Consider the following 14941-nt stretch of genomic DNA (forward strand, 5'->3'; position numbering starts at 1 on the left):
AAATAAGTAGAAGAGCATTAATAATATAAGAAATAGCCTGTGTATAAACCTTTTGACTCTATTCAGTGATTCCACAAGTGTTTAATCATGAAAAGGTCATTTATTTGACTTTATCTAACATGACAATTTTACCAAATGCTAGAAACTTTGTATTTCTTTCAGTACTAGGATTGAATTTCTTTAATTATTTCTTAGTCTATATCTTTCCTAGACAAGTGTATTTAACAAGTATGCTGTTGTTTGCTGTCAATATGTCCCTATTCAATTTAAAATGCATTCTTGAGGCACCTAGGTGGCTCAGTCAGTTAAGTGTCTGTCTTCAGCTCAGGTCATGGTCTTAGGGTCCTGGGATTGGGCCCCGAGTCGGGGTGGGGGGGGAATCCCTGCTTAGGAGATCTGTTTCTCCCTCTCCCTCTGCCCCTCCCCACCATTCGTGCTCTCTCTCTCTCAAATAAATAAATAAAATCTAATTAATTACTTAATTAATTAAAATAAATGCATTCTTGGGGGGGGGTCTGGGTGGCTCACTTGGTTAAGTGTCCAACTCTTGATCACGGTTGAGGTCTTGATCTCGGGGTCGTGAGTTCAAGCCCCACAATGGGCTCCATGCTGGCCATGGGGCCTACTTAAAACAAATAAAATAAAATGTATTCTTGTCTTATCTGGTAGTTACAAAAAAATGATGAAATGGAATAGAATGAATCTTGTAACAAGCAGCTGTAGGTATGTCAATACAACAAGTTCTTAATTACACATGCTAACTGAAAAGACTACTGTAGGACTTCTGGATTTATCTGAACAGGCTTAAATCCTCTGGGCTTTCTCCAAGACCAGAAGGGCATCCCTTGGGAAGAGCCAGGTATGTGCAAAGGGAATAATTTTTCTTCTATTTTTTAAAATTTATTTTTATTGAGATATAATTGACATATAACATTGTGTACATTTAAGGTGTATAATGTGTTGATATGATGCATTTATATATTGCAATATGATTACCACCATAGCCTTATCTAACAGCTCTATTACATCACATAATTATCATTTCTTTTTTGTGGTGGAAACAATTAAGATGGAACTCTTAGCAACTTTGATGTTTATAATATAGTATTGTTGTATATAATTACTATGCTGTGCATTAGATCTCCAGGACCTATTTATCTACTGGTTGCAAGTTTTTACCCTTAAACAGCATCTCCCCAATTCCCCCATCCTGTGGTAACCACCATTCTACTCTGTTTTTATAAGTTTGACATTTTTAGATGCCACATTTAAGTAATATCATACATTATTCGTCTTTGTCTGTCTGACTTATCTCACTTAGCATAATGCCCTTAAGGTCCATCCATGTGTTGCAAATGGCAGGATTTGCTTCTTTGTCATTGCTGAATAATATTCCACTGTATATATTTACATGTCTTCTTTATCCATTCCTCTATTGGTGGACACTTAGATTGTTTCCACATCTTGGCTATTTTAAATAATGCTGTGATAAATATGGGAGTGCAGCTATCTCTTTAATGTCCTGTTTTCATTTTCTTTGGAGAAGGAAGGAGGGAAGGATACCCAGGAGTGAAATTGCTGGAACATATGGTAGTTCTGCTTTTAAGGAACCATTTGTCTTTATGAAGGTGTCTTGACCTGGGGATCCCAATATGTTAGTAATGGGAATATAAATTGGTTGGTTCTTTCTGAAAAATAACTTTATGTATCAAAAATTTTAAAATATTCATACTCTTATGCCCTGTAATTTCACTTCCAGGAACATCTCTTAGGGAAATAACTAGAAATTTAGACATATGTATGCAAAAATGCTTATTGTGTTTTTTTATAATAGCAGGAAGGAAGAATGAGAAGAAAGAAGGAAGAAAAGAAGAAAGGAAGGAAGGAGAGATGAAGGAAAGAGAGAAAAGAAAAATAAAAATTTGGAAACAACCTAACGTTCAATAATCAGGGAATGATTACAAAATTTTGATGCACTCATATGATGGGCTATTTTGCTGCCAGAAAGATAATTTCGTATATCTATAGCAATGGTTGATATCTTTCATGCATAAAAACTTCTATAATTCAATAAAAAGTTAAGTACTCCTTATGGAAATAATAGGCAAATGATATAAGTAGGAAATTTACAGAGAAAGAAAATAATGGCTAATAAAAATATTTTAAAAGTTCAATCACTAATTGTCATATAAATTTATATTTAAAAAAACTACAAACTGTCATTCTTTAGTATGAAAATGGCAAATACTTTTAATAGTGATTGATACCCAGTCATGATTTATGAAGTATTGAATCACTATATTGTATACTAATAGATATACATATATATATACATATACACATATATTGTATACTAACATCACTATATTGTAATTAACATAACACTCTATATTAACTACACTGGAATTAAAATAAAAACCTTAAAAAAAAAGTAATACCCAGTGATGCCAGGAGCGTAGAGGGCCTTTCTGTAAAACATCAGTATGTATCAAAAGCTTCAAAATGTGCAAAAAAAAAAATCATAGCTTAATTAAGACTTCTTAAAATTTTCTTTGTAGGGACTTGTTTCCACCCCATGGTAGCTAGCTATTGAATGAAAGGTAAAAAGGAAGTATGGGCATATTGCTATCTGAAAAAAGTCTGCCTGAAAAGGCTACATGATGTATGATTCCACTTCTACGACGTTTTGGGAAAGGCATAAAATCTGTAAACAGATCAAGGGGTTCAGGAAGAGTTGAATAGGTATAATACTGAAGATGCTGGTGAACCTGTTCTGCATGATGCTGTAGTGAATCATATGTGTAATGAATACATGACATGCATTTGTCAAAACCCATAGAACTTCACAGCAAAAAGAGTGCACCTTAATGAATGCAAATTAAAAAAAAAAAAAAAGATTTAGGAAGTTGGGGATCCCAGGATGGAATACAGAGTATGACAAAAGAATCTAACTGTATTACAAATATATGAAATATCCTCATTGAAAATGTGGGAGGAGAAAGTTGCTGACCTGAATAGCTTTGGAAATGAGTGGAGTCTATAGATTAAAGTGAAAAGAAACTGTACCCAATGCAGAGCACATAATGACACTGTGCCCTAATTGATACAGTTGTTTCTTCTGGGGTATATGGTAACAATTCTGAAACTGCCCTACAGGTACACTAAGATTGAACAATTAAGGAAATGAATGATGGATGATTTGAGCCAGCTTTCTCACTGCTGGTGTGAGAGGTGACAAACAAGGAAGAAGGCTAGAATGTTCTATGGACTAATGGATTTGAGTTGGAGACATCAGTATGAACTGTTTATCTTCATATAGATACAAATCGCTACATAAGGAAATATTTGTAGATAGATGCCAAAATACAGGTTAGTAGACACACATATTTCCTTACTCTGACAGCTAAGAGCGCCTAGAAGCAACCACACCCCAGTTAGCAATGAGCACACCTAGTGCCCAGATCTCAGTTTCTAAAACCATTCTCCAGTAAAAGGAACCAGAGCCCATTAGGGAAATGGCAGATTCTAGGACTGGGGAAGGGAATATACAAGGTAAGCCTGAAGCATTTTGTACTGCCGGAAAGTAAGAAAGTGCTAAAACAAACAAACAAACAAACAAAAAACCAACAAAACAAAACAAAATACACCTAAAAACAAAAACAAAAACCAATGATGGGGTATGTTAAAGGGAAAAACAAAGAAAGTTTGAGACACTGAAATGTGGAGGGAGTTATTACAAAGTACTGAGGGCAGTTAGAGAGAGGTAGCTAAAGATGAAGATTTTTCTCAAGTCCTTACAATATCTACCAATCCCACTTCCAGGAATTTATTCTAAGAAAATATTTAAATAAGCAGTGAAAGGTGTACATGGTAGGCTGTTGACCCCAGAGTTACTTGTAAAAATGAAATATAGGGGCGGCCCGGTGGCTCAGTTGGTTAAGCATCTGCCTTCAGCTCAGGTCATGATCTCAGGGTCCTGGGTTTGAGCCCTATTTCAGACTCCCTGCTCAGCAGGGAGTCTGCTTCTCCCTCTGCCTCTGCTCTTCCCCCTACTTGTGCTCTCTCTCTCTCTGTATCTCATGCACTCTCTCTCAAATAAATAAAATCTTAAAAAAAGATTCTAATATTCTTATATATAAATAATAAACACACAAACATGCACACGTATATAATTTATCTAAACAAAATAAAAGTTAAAAGAAGTTTTTAATCCAGTCACGAATATAAACCCTGTTATTGCAGAAGACCAGAGAAAGAGTTTATTACACTGGTTTCATCTGACTGGGGAGGATGTTGATAAGAAGGATCAGAGAGAGAGAGAGGTGATCACCATCCAGTTTGGGATTGACCCTAAAAAGAATAAATGGACTTGGCCCCTTTTTTTCTGCCCAGTCACCTCTGCTAGGTCCAATTTGATGCATACCTGACCACTCTTCTAGCTCCCTTTATTATTATTAATATAATTTGCTCCCACTGAAACTGGAATATCAATTCGGCATGCACAGTAGCCACATCAAACCTTTGTAAGGGTGTTAGCTCTTCCATTTTTAAAAGTTAATTTATTGAATGAATGAATAACTAACTACTGAATGTCTACCATATGCACAGCCTTATAAGAAAAATGAAAAATTATAAAATATGGCTATTCCAGAAAAATTAAAAATAATTTAACAATGACGTAACAATTCAAAGTCATTCCAGTGTAGTATGCCACCACGTTAGAGGCAGGGTAACAGCAGAAAGGCATGGATTGAAGAGTTAGATTGTCCTGGCTTCCCATCAGTCTCTGCCACTTCCTTTGACATACCCCACAGATACTGGATATCCCAAAGATGTGACATATCCCATAGGTATACTCTACAAGCATCAGTTTTTTCATCTGTAAAAGGGAGAAAATAATAGCTACGCATAGTGGTCGGGTTTCAAGATGGTCTCTAGTGAGTCTTGCTTTTTTTTAAAAAAATATTTTATTTTATTTATTTGTCAGAGAGAGAGAGAGAGAGAGAGCACACAAGCAGGGGGAGCAGCAGAGGGAGAATCAGACTCCCTGCCAAGCAGGGAGCCCGATGCGGGACTCGATCCCAGGACCCTGGGATCATGACCTGAGCTGAAGGCAGACGCTTAACCGACTGAGCCACCCAGGTGTCCTGTGAGTCTTGCTTCTTGCTATTCACGCCCCTGTGTAGTCACCTCTGACATTGAATAGAGATAATTTGATAATCAGTAGGATGTTGCAGAAATGATCCAGTGTGATTTTTGAAAGCTAGGTCGTAAAAGATCTCATGACTTCCACCTTGCCCTTTTGTCTGTTTTGGATTACTTCATTTTGGGAAGGTGAGTTGCCATGTATGTCATAAGAACGCTCAATCAGCCCTATGGTGAAGTCTGTAGGGTGAAGAACTGAGTCCTCTTACCAACAACTGGTGTCAATTTGCCCGCATTGGAGTGAATCACCTTGGAAGCAGATCCTCTACGCCTGTCAACCTTCAAATGACTGTAGCCTCAACACTGTGACTGCAATGTCATCAAGAGACCCTGAGCCCAGAATCACCCAGATAGGCTGCTTCTGATTTCCTGACCCACAGAAACCATGAGATAATCACTGCTTATTAAGTCACTACACTCTGGGGTAATTTGTTATACAGTAATAGCTAACCAATATTCGATATCATAATATATTAGCATCTTTTTGTTTTGTCTTCTGCTTCAACACCAGACCATTGAGAGGACAGGGTTTGAGGGCAGCGTCACTGGAAAAGAGGAGGGTGCTGAGGGCCACAGATACATGTGACCAGTTGTGCGTGAGGGGGTATACAAGCACTTGTGCTGGGAATATTTGGTTTTCTCTATAAATTAGAAGCATGGAATAGCTGCTAGAGGAAATGTCAGGCAATAGAAAAAACAAAACACAGGTGTAGATGGCACAAATGTATAGTGATTTGATCTGCAGGGCTCTTACCTTTCTCATCAATTCTGTGGTGTAGGAATAGGAATGATGCAGATTGCCAGCAACTGGGGAAAACCCAAGGGGAAAGTTCATAGATGGCCAGAATATTTGGGGCATTGGCAGGGGGGTACTGATGCCCTCGGTACTAATATGCATATAATTTCTTCTATGTGAGCCTCTAGTTAGTAATTTGTACTGTGAAATTGCCAATATTTACCTATTTTGACATATAAATATGTCAGTTTCAAACTATATTAACTCTGTAAAGAGTAAATCCACAGGTTCCTTGTAAAGGAGTTGAGATAGTTGAGCTCGTTAGAGGAAAGAAGCAAGTCACTTAAGAAACTACATCTTGAGGGGCGCCTGGCTCCCTGGCTCAGTTGATGGAGCATGCAACTCTTGATCTCATGGGTGTAGCTTTGAGCCCCATGTTGGGTGTAGAGATTACTTAAAGATAAAATCTTGAAAAAAAATTACATCTTGAGAAAAAAATCCTTACGATTAAAGGGAATTTTTCTTGAATGCTCTCTATTTTCCAAAGCCTGGAACACAAGGAACTCTTAAAATCCTTTAAAACAGATGTATGTGCACATGATTAAAAAAGCAAAATACAGCAAGTATATCAAAGGAAAAATGTCTCTATCTGCTTTGTTTTCAGCTGCAAGTAGCAGAAACTTGACACCTGACTAAAACTGGCTTAGAGGATAGGGAAATACATTAGTTCACTTATCAAAGAGGTGGGAGACAGGGTTCAGAGTTAGTTGATTTAGCAGCTTAACAATATTGTTAAGAACCCAGATTTGTCTGTCTTTCTACTCTGCTCTCTAGTCCATGGGCTTTAGCCTAAGGCTGAATTTCTTTCATAGTTGTAAAATGAAAACACTTGGGCCTCATGCTTCCTTGTTTGCATCCAATAGGAGAGAGAAAAGCTGACCTGCTGCGGATTTCTCATAAGAGTGAGAAAGCATAAACCTGAGAAACTTCCAACAAACCTCTCCTTTCATTTCATTACACAGAATTGGGTCACCCATAACACGTTACTGTCAAGAGAATGGAACCATTTTTATACCAATCTCCTCTCCGGAGAAAAAGTCAGTTTTCCAAATGCATTTGAATAAAATGGATATGGTTGAGTCACCCAGTGTTTATTTATATGTATATTTTTAAAGATTTTATTTATTTGACAGAGAAAGACACACAGCGAGAGAGGGAACACAAGCAAGGGGAGTGGAAGAGGGAGAAGCAGGCCTCCCGCGGAGCAGAGAGCCCGATGTGGGCCTCGATCCCAGGAGCCTGGGACCATGACCTGAGCCGAAGGCAGACGCCCAACAACTGAGCCACCCAGGCACCCCACACCCAGTGTTTATTACCTTGGCCCACACCTGCCCTGCATGCCCTTTCACAGAGGCAAACACTATTGCCAGTTTCCTGTGCATCCTTCTAAAGATATTCTATGCATGTTCCTTTTTAGAAGCCCTTCTCTTTCTAGCCTCTTTTTAGAGAAATGGTAGCATATAGTATACACACTGTCTTACATTTTGCTTTTTTGTGTAGGACATTATTGGTAAATGTTTGATAAATGGTAAGAACATATATTTTGTAAGCCACGTGGTTTTTATCCTAATTATACACTTTGCTTATTTGCCTTTTGTACTTCACTAGCATTAAAGCCTTTTTTTAAGTTCCAGCCAATTTCTGTTGGGCCAAGGGGGAAATAGGAGAGTTTTTGGCTAGACTGAGGCCAGAGTGTTAAATGGGATTAGCAGACCCTGGGTGTCAGTATGATAGTGGCGGCAGGAAGGAAGAGAACCCCAGGGGTCAGATAAAATAATTTAACAGAACAACAACAGTAATAGCAAATGTATGTTGAGTGCCTCCTGTGTTCCACATTGTGCCAAACATACACTCAATAAGAATCAAAATTGGTTTGCTTGATTAGCTGTCTGTTCATATCTAAAGATTCACCTTCAAATGATAAAGCTTGTGTTAGTATTTTAATAAAACGCCAAAGAGCTGCATTAAGAATGATGTAAGTGCTAAGGAGAGACGCAGCATGATGATGAAGGATGTGGATGACTGAGTCTAACAAACCCGAATTTGAATCCTGACTCTGATGCTTACTAGTGTCACAATGATGATTGGACACTGAACAATTATCTGTCTCTGTGCTTCACTATCCTCATCTGTAAAATAGGGAGATATCAGAGTTGTTGTGATGATTAAATGAGATATGCATGCAAAATACCTTGCATGATGCCTGACAGAGTAAGCATTCAGTAAGTCTAAATAGAAGTTTGATGATATGTGATTACTTTTAGAGAAAGAGACCTGCTCTTAGAGTTTTTGAAATAAAAGTAACTACATCGGTACAGTAATTTTAAAAATAAATTTATTGATATATAATTGATATACAATAATACATACACATTCTAAGTATACAGATCAATGAGCTTTGACAAATTAATTCACCCATATAATCACTATCACAATCATAGAACATTTTCATTGCTCCAGAAATTCCTCTTGTGCCCTTTTCAAGTCAATCCTCCCTACCATACATGTGTGGGTCTATATTTGGATTCTCTGTGCTCTTTCAAAGGACTATATGACTGTACTTTGCTCAATTCAACAATGTCTTGATAACTGTAGCTTTTTAGTAAGCCTTGAAATCAAGTAGTTTAAAAGAACTTTGTTCTTTTTCAAAATTATTTTAACTATCATGGGTCTTTTGTGTTTCTGCATTAAATTTTAGAATTAGGTTGTCAATTTCTATTACAAAAGCTCCCTGGGATTTCAACTGGGATTACACTGAATCTATAGATTGATTTGGGAAGAATTACATCTTAAAAATATTGAGTCATCTAATCCATGAACATGGTATAGCTCTCAATTCAGGTTTCCTTTAATTTCTCTCAGCAGTGTTATATAGTTTTTAGAGTACAAAGCTTGTGCATATTTTGATAAACGTATCTCTATTTTATGATCTCTGTTGATCCAGGTGGACTAAATGAAACAGAAGAAACTTGAAATATAGTGCTTGTGACTTTTGAAGTCAGGTTGGAAAGGGAGAATTAGTGGCAAAGCAAATTGAACTTGGAAAAATTAACAGAAGGAAATGAACACAATCCAATAGATATTGGTAGATGAAGTTGCAAGGAACTTATTGAAATAAGTAAAGGAAGTATTACCTCATTCAAAAGGGACAAGTTTACAAGATAAGAAATGCAGGTGCAGAGTAACCCCATGCACTAGAATTATTCAGGTGGTGGAAATTGATAATGGTAGAATGGTAGCTAGCGAATAGGTTGAGACTAAAGATGAGAATATAGAAGTGATATTGCTGTCAGAATATATAGATGTATATATATGATTCTCTTCCCAGTGGCAATATCTAGTAGTCAGAGGGACTTCAACTACGTACCTTTTTTCAGGCTCACAAAGAGAAATAATAACTGGCATCACAATGACTGGCTACAGGGAGAAAGAATTATCTGATAATTAGAGGTACCAGAATCAGGGGACTGACCCCACTCCAGGGCTGGCTGCCAAAGGGAGTGGCCAGAGTCCAAGTCCTCATATTCCAGGGAGCATGTCATTTCACAGGGTGTTTCTTAACAAGATCAGATATTAAAAGAGCATGTATTAAAGAATAGCACAAGGACTGATACTTTCTTGTAGGCTTAGATAATTTTTGCTTTTAAAAAGAATACCAAGAAATTTTCAGAATTTTTTTCCCCGTTTTTCAAGTAATGCTTGCCACAAGAGAGTGAACAAGAAAGGATGAAAGCCACTTTTTGGGTGCTGATGCTATCAAACGACAAAAAAAAGGGGGGGGCAAGACCGCTCTACTTTTGTCTCCTCTTTCAAAGAAAATAATTTTTCATTAAAAATAACTTATTTTAATGACTAAAAGGCTACTGAAATCCAGTGTGGTAAATGAGCAACCATTTTAAGTGAGTTAAACTCTCTAGGCCTAAAGGAATTATCCATGAAAAATTTGCTTAAGTGACTGTAGAAGCAATACTAGTCAGCTTTGGGAAGCCAGAGAAAAATAGGAAATGCCAAAAGATTAAAGAGGGACAAATATTGTCCTAATTTTCAAAGAGTGTAAAAAGCAAGAGAGAGTTTGAAGATTACTGGTAAATTTACAAGGTCTAGAATGAATTTTTTTTTTTTAATAATCTCTACACTCATTGTGGGGCTCAAACTTACAACCCTGAGACCAAGAGTCTGAGGCTCTACCGACTGAGCCAGCCAGGTGCCCCTCAAATGAATTTTTAAACAAATGTTTTAACGATAGGGAAAGAGATTGAGCTCATGAATGACAATTTCAATTTTTTTTGTGTTTCCATCTATCTCTGTCAAGTTCTTCGTGGAAAAAAGGATTTAATGCAGATTTTTCAAATGAAGAAACTTAAAGGTACTGCTTCCCAACTGTAAACCTTTGCCAGTCTAGTATGATTACCAGAACGGCAGTGTCAGCATTACCTGGGAGCCAGATAGAACCCGAGACTCTCAGGCCCCAGCCCGACCTAGTGACTTAGAATCTACATTTACACAGGATCCCTAAGTGGTTCATAGGTACTAAAATTTGAGAAGCACTGAAGAAGTTAGAGGGACAAATAAGAGATGGCAAGGCGCCCCAAAACTCATAACATTAAGAAGCCGTTACAACTCCTAGGGCTAAAGGAACAAAGTACAATGTCTTCCTTGCTTGCTTTCCTGTTCCACCTCCTTGGTGAAGCCTTTCCTGTTCTGCTGACAGGCAGAGTGAATAGGTCCTTTTGCTATACTTTAAAATCCCATAATTCATATATCTTTTGTAGGATTTGTCTTCTCTATCAGAGTTGTTTAAACATCCGTCTCTCAGCAGACTGTGCACACTGGTTAAGAGTCAGAGAGGCACCTGCATTTAAAAATTTTTAGTTTCTTAATCTCAGGAAACAAGCAGGGTTGCTGGAGTGCTGGGGGGTGGGAGGGATGGGGTGGCTGGGTGATAGACATTGGGGAGGGTATGTGCCATGGTGAGCGCTGTGAATTGTGTAAGACTGATGAATCACAGACTTGTACCTCTGAAACAAATAATACATTATATATATGTTAAAAAAAAAAAAGAAGAAGATAGTAGGAAGGGAAAAATGAAGGGGGGAATCGGAGAGGGAGATGAACCATGAGAGACTATGGACTCTGAGGAACGAACTGAGGGTTCTAGAGGGGAGGGTGGTGGGGGGGTGGGTTAGCCTAGTGGTGGGTATTAAGGAGGGCAGGTATTGACTGGAGCACTGGGTGTTACGTGCAAACAATGAATCACTACATCAAAAACTAATGATGTAATGTATGGTGATTAACATGATAAAATAAAAAATAAACAAAAATAAATCTAGAAACCCAAAATAAAAAAACAATTTTTTTTAGTTTCTACCACAGTGCTGGGCACAGAGGTAGTCTAAAAAGGTAATCTAATCCCTTATCAACTCTACTAGGGAGGAACTATCATTAAACAGATTTTAAGATGAGAAAATTAAAGTGCTGAAAGGTTAGTAACTTGCCCAAGGTCACATAGTTATGAAGTGGTAACGCCAGGATTTTTTTTTTTAAGATTTTATGTATTTATTTGACACACAGAGATAGCACAAGCAGGGGGAGGAGCATAGGGAAAGGGAGAAGCAGGCTCCCCGCTGAGCAAGGAGCTGGATGGGGGATAAGGGGCTCAATCCCAGGAGGCGAGGATCATGACCTGATCGGAAGGCAGATGCTTAACCGACTGAGCCACCCAGGCATCCCTAAAGCCAGGATTTTTGAACCTAGGTAGTCTGGTTGTAGAATGATATTTAAATAACTTCATAATGAGAAATGACATTCTGAACTAGCCTTCCTTGGCCAAAAGTAATTAAATTGTATTTTTATTAAATATATTTATGCCTACCTGCCAAAATAAACAAATAAAAAACAAGGAGGAGGGAATTTAAGGCATCGCTACTTGTCAGTGAAAAAACTCAGGCCGAAGTGGGGTAAATTTTGATGATTTTGTCCTAAAAGGTTTTCCTCAAACAGATGAGATGTTTGAAATAAGTGACTTTAGGCTTTTGTGATGAGAGTAAACTAACCTACCCACAAAAGCAGGGAGTTCATATTCTTCTAATCTCATCAGAGGTTTTCAACATAAACATTTACAAACCAAGGACTTAAATAAAAGTAAAAAAAAAATGAATTAAATCCTGCCATCGGGTCTGGTCAAAAGAACACAAAATGGAGAGCTGGTCTCCCATTGCCCTTTCATCCGGTTGGCAACGTGAGGAGCGGTGTTTTCACAGGGTTTACATGAGACCTCCTGTCCGTAGGCAGTGCTGTGGTCTCACCCTCCCTAAGGGAGAAGGAACAAAATGGCCATATACAGAGAGCAGCAGATCAAAGTATATCTCTCTTCCCCTTCCCTTTGCCTACCACCCATCCACAATCTTAATTCAACACTTAATGCCTTGTGTAGTCTTGACATAAATGTTGGTCCTCGTCTTCAAATTTGAAGTCTAGCGGGGGCAGATACTGGTCGAAACTGATGAGGTTCGTGCTCTGCAAGGCTGGGCCCGCCCACACACCGCACAGGTCCCCATTCAGAGACCCGCATCTTTCTTTCACGAGAGTACTTTCACCGGATTCTCAGCCGGAGCCCCTCAACCCTTCCGCCGGCGACCCAGCGTCTGCTTCGCAGCAGCCGAACCCTCGCCCGGAGCCCACTCAGCCTTAGCCAAAGGCGGCGCGTTCGGATCCTGCGGCCCACTGGGGACAGAGAAGCAGACGCAAGGCCGGGAGAAACCTGGGCGCTTGGTCTTGGGTCAGACTCTGAGGCGCCTCAATCTCAAGAGGCGGTTTGTCTTTCACCTAATTCAATAGGCCCAGGTTTTCCCTGAGGGCGTAATCGCGTGGGCTGATCACGGCGCTTCACCGCCTCACCACATTTCCCCGCGCTCCCATCCAACTGGCTCCCCACCCCCGACCCGCTGCTATCTTCAGTCACCTTGTCCCCGCGGGCCGCCCCTCCCGCTCCACGAGGGGCCGCGGGAATCTACAGCACCTCCGGCACACCTCGCCACCCAGCACGCGCCAGGACCCTGCCATTCTGCTCGCCACACAGACATGCAGTAACGCCCCAGTATCTGCTGCAAAAGTCCTTCCCCACAGCCGAGATTTCCAGCCCCACGCGCCCGGAGTCGCCCCCGCCTGGCGCGGTCGCCGCGCCCCCAGCCGCAATCCCGCCCGCGCGCCTCCGCGTCTGCGGGTCTGTCTCCAGCAATCAGAGAAGGTCGGCTGAGCCCCCACGTGTGACCAACGAGCTCTCGTTACACCCGGGGAAGACCTCGGCCCCACGCTCTAGGGCGGCCAACAGCTGCGTTAATTCTCCAGCGGGGGCGTTCTTTTCTTCCTCTCCAGCCGGCAGCGGTCGGGTTGTCCGCAGCAGCGACTACTATGGCCTCTTCCTCTCCACTGTGATCCCCCACCCCGCCGCACGCTACGGCGACAGCTTCCAGCGGCCTGCCTTTTGGTCTCTCCCTTATGAAGAGAAGAACCGAGGAAGGGCCACGCTTCCCTGGGGGGATGGGGGAGGGTCTGCCCGGCCCCACCTCCGTCGCCCACCGCTCTCCCTGGTGGCCCGCAGCCCTTCCAAACCGGTTCCTCCGGGTGAAGCGTGCCTGCCCTGGGCTAACTTTCCGCGAGATGATGTCCCCGCGGACCTGTCTTGCCCCACTGTCCCTTCAACCTCTCCGCAGCCTCGCCAGCTGTCCGCAACGTGAAGCGCGTGGCGGGACCCGAGGCTGGGACCTCCGCGCCCAGGATTTTACTCGGACTCCAGCACGTGGTGGAGTGGGGGGTGGCGGCCAGAGTACAGGCTGGGGGAGTCTCGGTGGCACCAGAGAGGGTCGTCTGGGGGCCCACGGCTGCTTTCGCGGAGGACGAGCCCGGCGGCTTGGGCCGGCTGACCCCGACTGGAGGCCCGCGCGTCATCCCCCCTCCCACAGCCTCAGCCCCGGCGCGCAGACTCACACCCCTTCCTAGGGAAGCAAATGGTCCCTTCCAGGCGGGTGGCCATGTTGCTCTAATAAAGCGGGAGGGGCGGCGGCGTGGGGGGAGCAGATGCTGCTGGCTGCGAGCGGTAGCCGGGTGCTAGCAGAGCGCAGCCGCGAGGGAGGCGCGGGGGAGGCGAGCCGGAGCCGGAGCGACAGCCAGTGTTGGCGTAGAGCGCCCAGGCGCAGCCGGAGTCGGAGCTGCAGCCGCGATGGCCGTGGCCGTGGGGAGACCGTCTGTGAGTGCTGGGGCCTCGCTTTCCTTGCGGGCGGCTCCTCCGGCGCTGGGTGGTCCCCGCTTTCGGGCGGGTGCCGGCGAGGAATACGGGGGCCCGGGCGGGGGCTCGGGATGGTGGCGGCTGTGGGTGGGTGCATGAGATTGGGCGCGAGTCTAGAGCTGAGGGGAGGGCTAGGAGACCAGAGGCTGGCTGGTCTACTACGTGATGCAACAGTGTATCGCCTAGTCGCGCCCCGGTTCCGGAGATGTGGGAGAGAAAGGACCCCTTTCCTATTTTCCCTTTAAAGGGATTCTTTTAGCCATGGTGTTTCTCGCCTGCCTGCCTCCCTCTCCGCGAGCACACCTTTCCTCTCGTGACAGTCGAAACAGGCGCCGAGAGCGGGGGTTTCCTCCCGGCTCCCCCTCGCCGAGGGGGCTACCAGGGCATGGGAATTGTTCGCCCGAGCGCGCTGTCACACGGCTGTAGAAGCGGGTGAAAAATAAAAGGGTGGGATTTCCATGGTGGCTTCCCCAGTGCATTGTGAGATCTCGGACGCCCCCAGGCACCCACCCGGCTGACCCGGCCCTGCCCAGGATGTGGACAAAAGCCCTAGATACACACACAAAGTTTTCACAAGGCCCCCTTGTCGTGGTGGGTGGAAGTATTAAAATGCTCTTCGGTTGGAAGACCAGGGGTGGCGAACCGAGGAGGCGGGG

At 42.5% G+C, this 14941-nt stretch overlaps 2 protein-coding genes across 8 annotated transcripts in view; both read left to right on the top strand.

The window, feature by feature from the left end:
- Positions 1-3515: 3515 nt before the first annotated feature.
- On the top strand, positions 3516-13966 carry LOC116630267 (nascent polypeptide-associated complex subunit alpha, muscle-specific form-like). Its single transcript, XM_032401109.1, has 2 exons — positions 3516-3552; positions 12959-13966. The coding sequence occupies exons 1-2, from the start codon at positions 3516-3518 to the stop codon at positions 13735-13737; spliced, it is 816 nt and encodes a 271-aa protein (XP_032257000.1). The 3' UTR covers positions 13738-13966.
- A 120-nt stretch (positions 13967-14086) lies between these two features.
- Positions 14087-14941, top strand: part of SEPTIN11 (septin 11) — an 88243-nt gene continuing 87388 nt past the window's right edge. For 4 of the 7 annotated variants that reach the window (XM_032400581.1, XM_032400582.1, XM_032400587.1 and 1 more), the window contains exon 1: positions 14088-14246. In XM_032400581.1, the coding sequence (XP_032256472.1) occupies positions 14220-14246 (27 nt within the window). In that variant the 5' untranslated portion in view covers positions 14088-14219. Of the gene's footprint in view, positions 14247-14941 lie in introns of all 7 variants that reach the window. The other 3 variants (XM_032400583.1, XM_032400584.1, XM_032400586.1) reach the window with 1 other exon arrangement.

This window comes from Phoca vitulina, unplaced genomic scaffold, assembly GCF_004348235.1.
Source record: "Phoca vitulina isolate PV1807 unplaced genomic scaffold, GSC_HSeal_1.0 scaffold3, whole genome shotgun sequence".
Taxonomy (NCBI): Eukaryota; Metazoa; Chordata; class Mammalia; order Carnivora; family Phocidae; genus Phoca; species Phoca vitulina.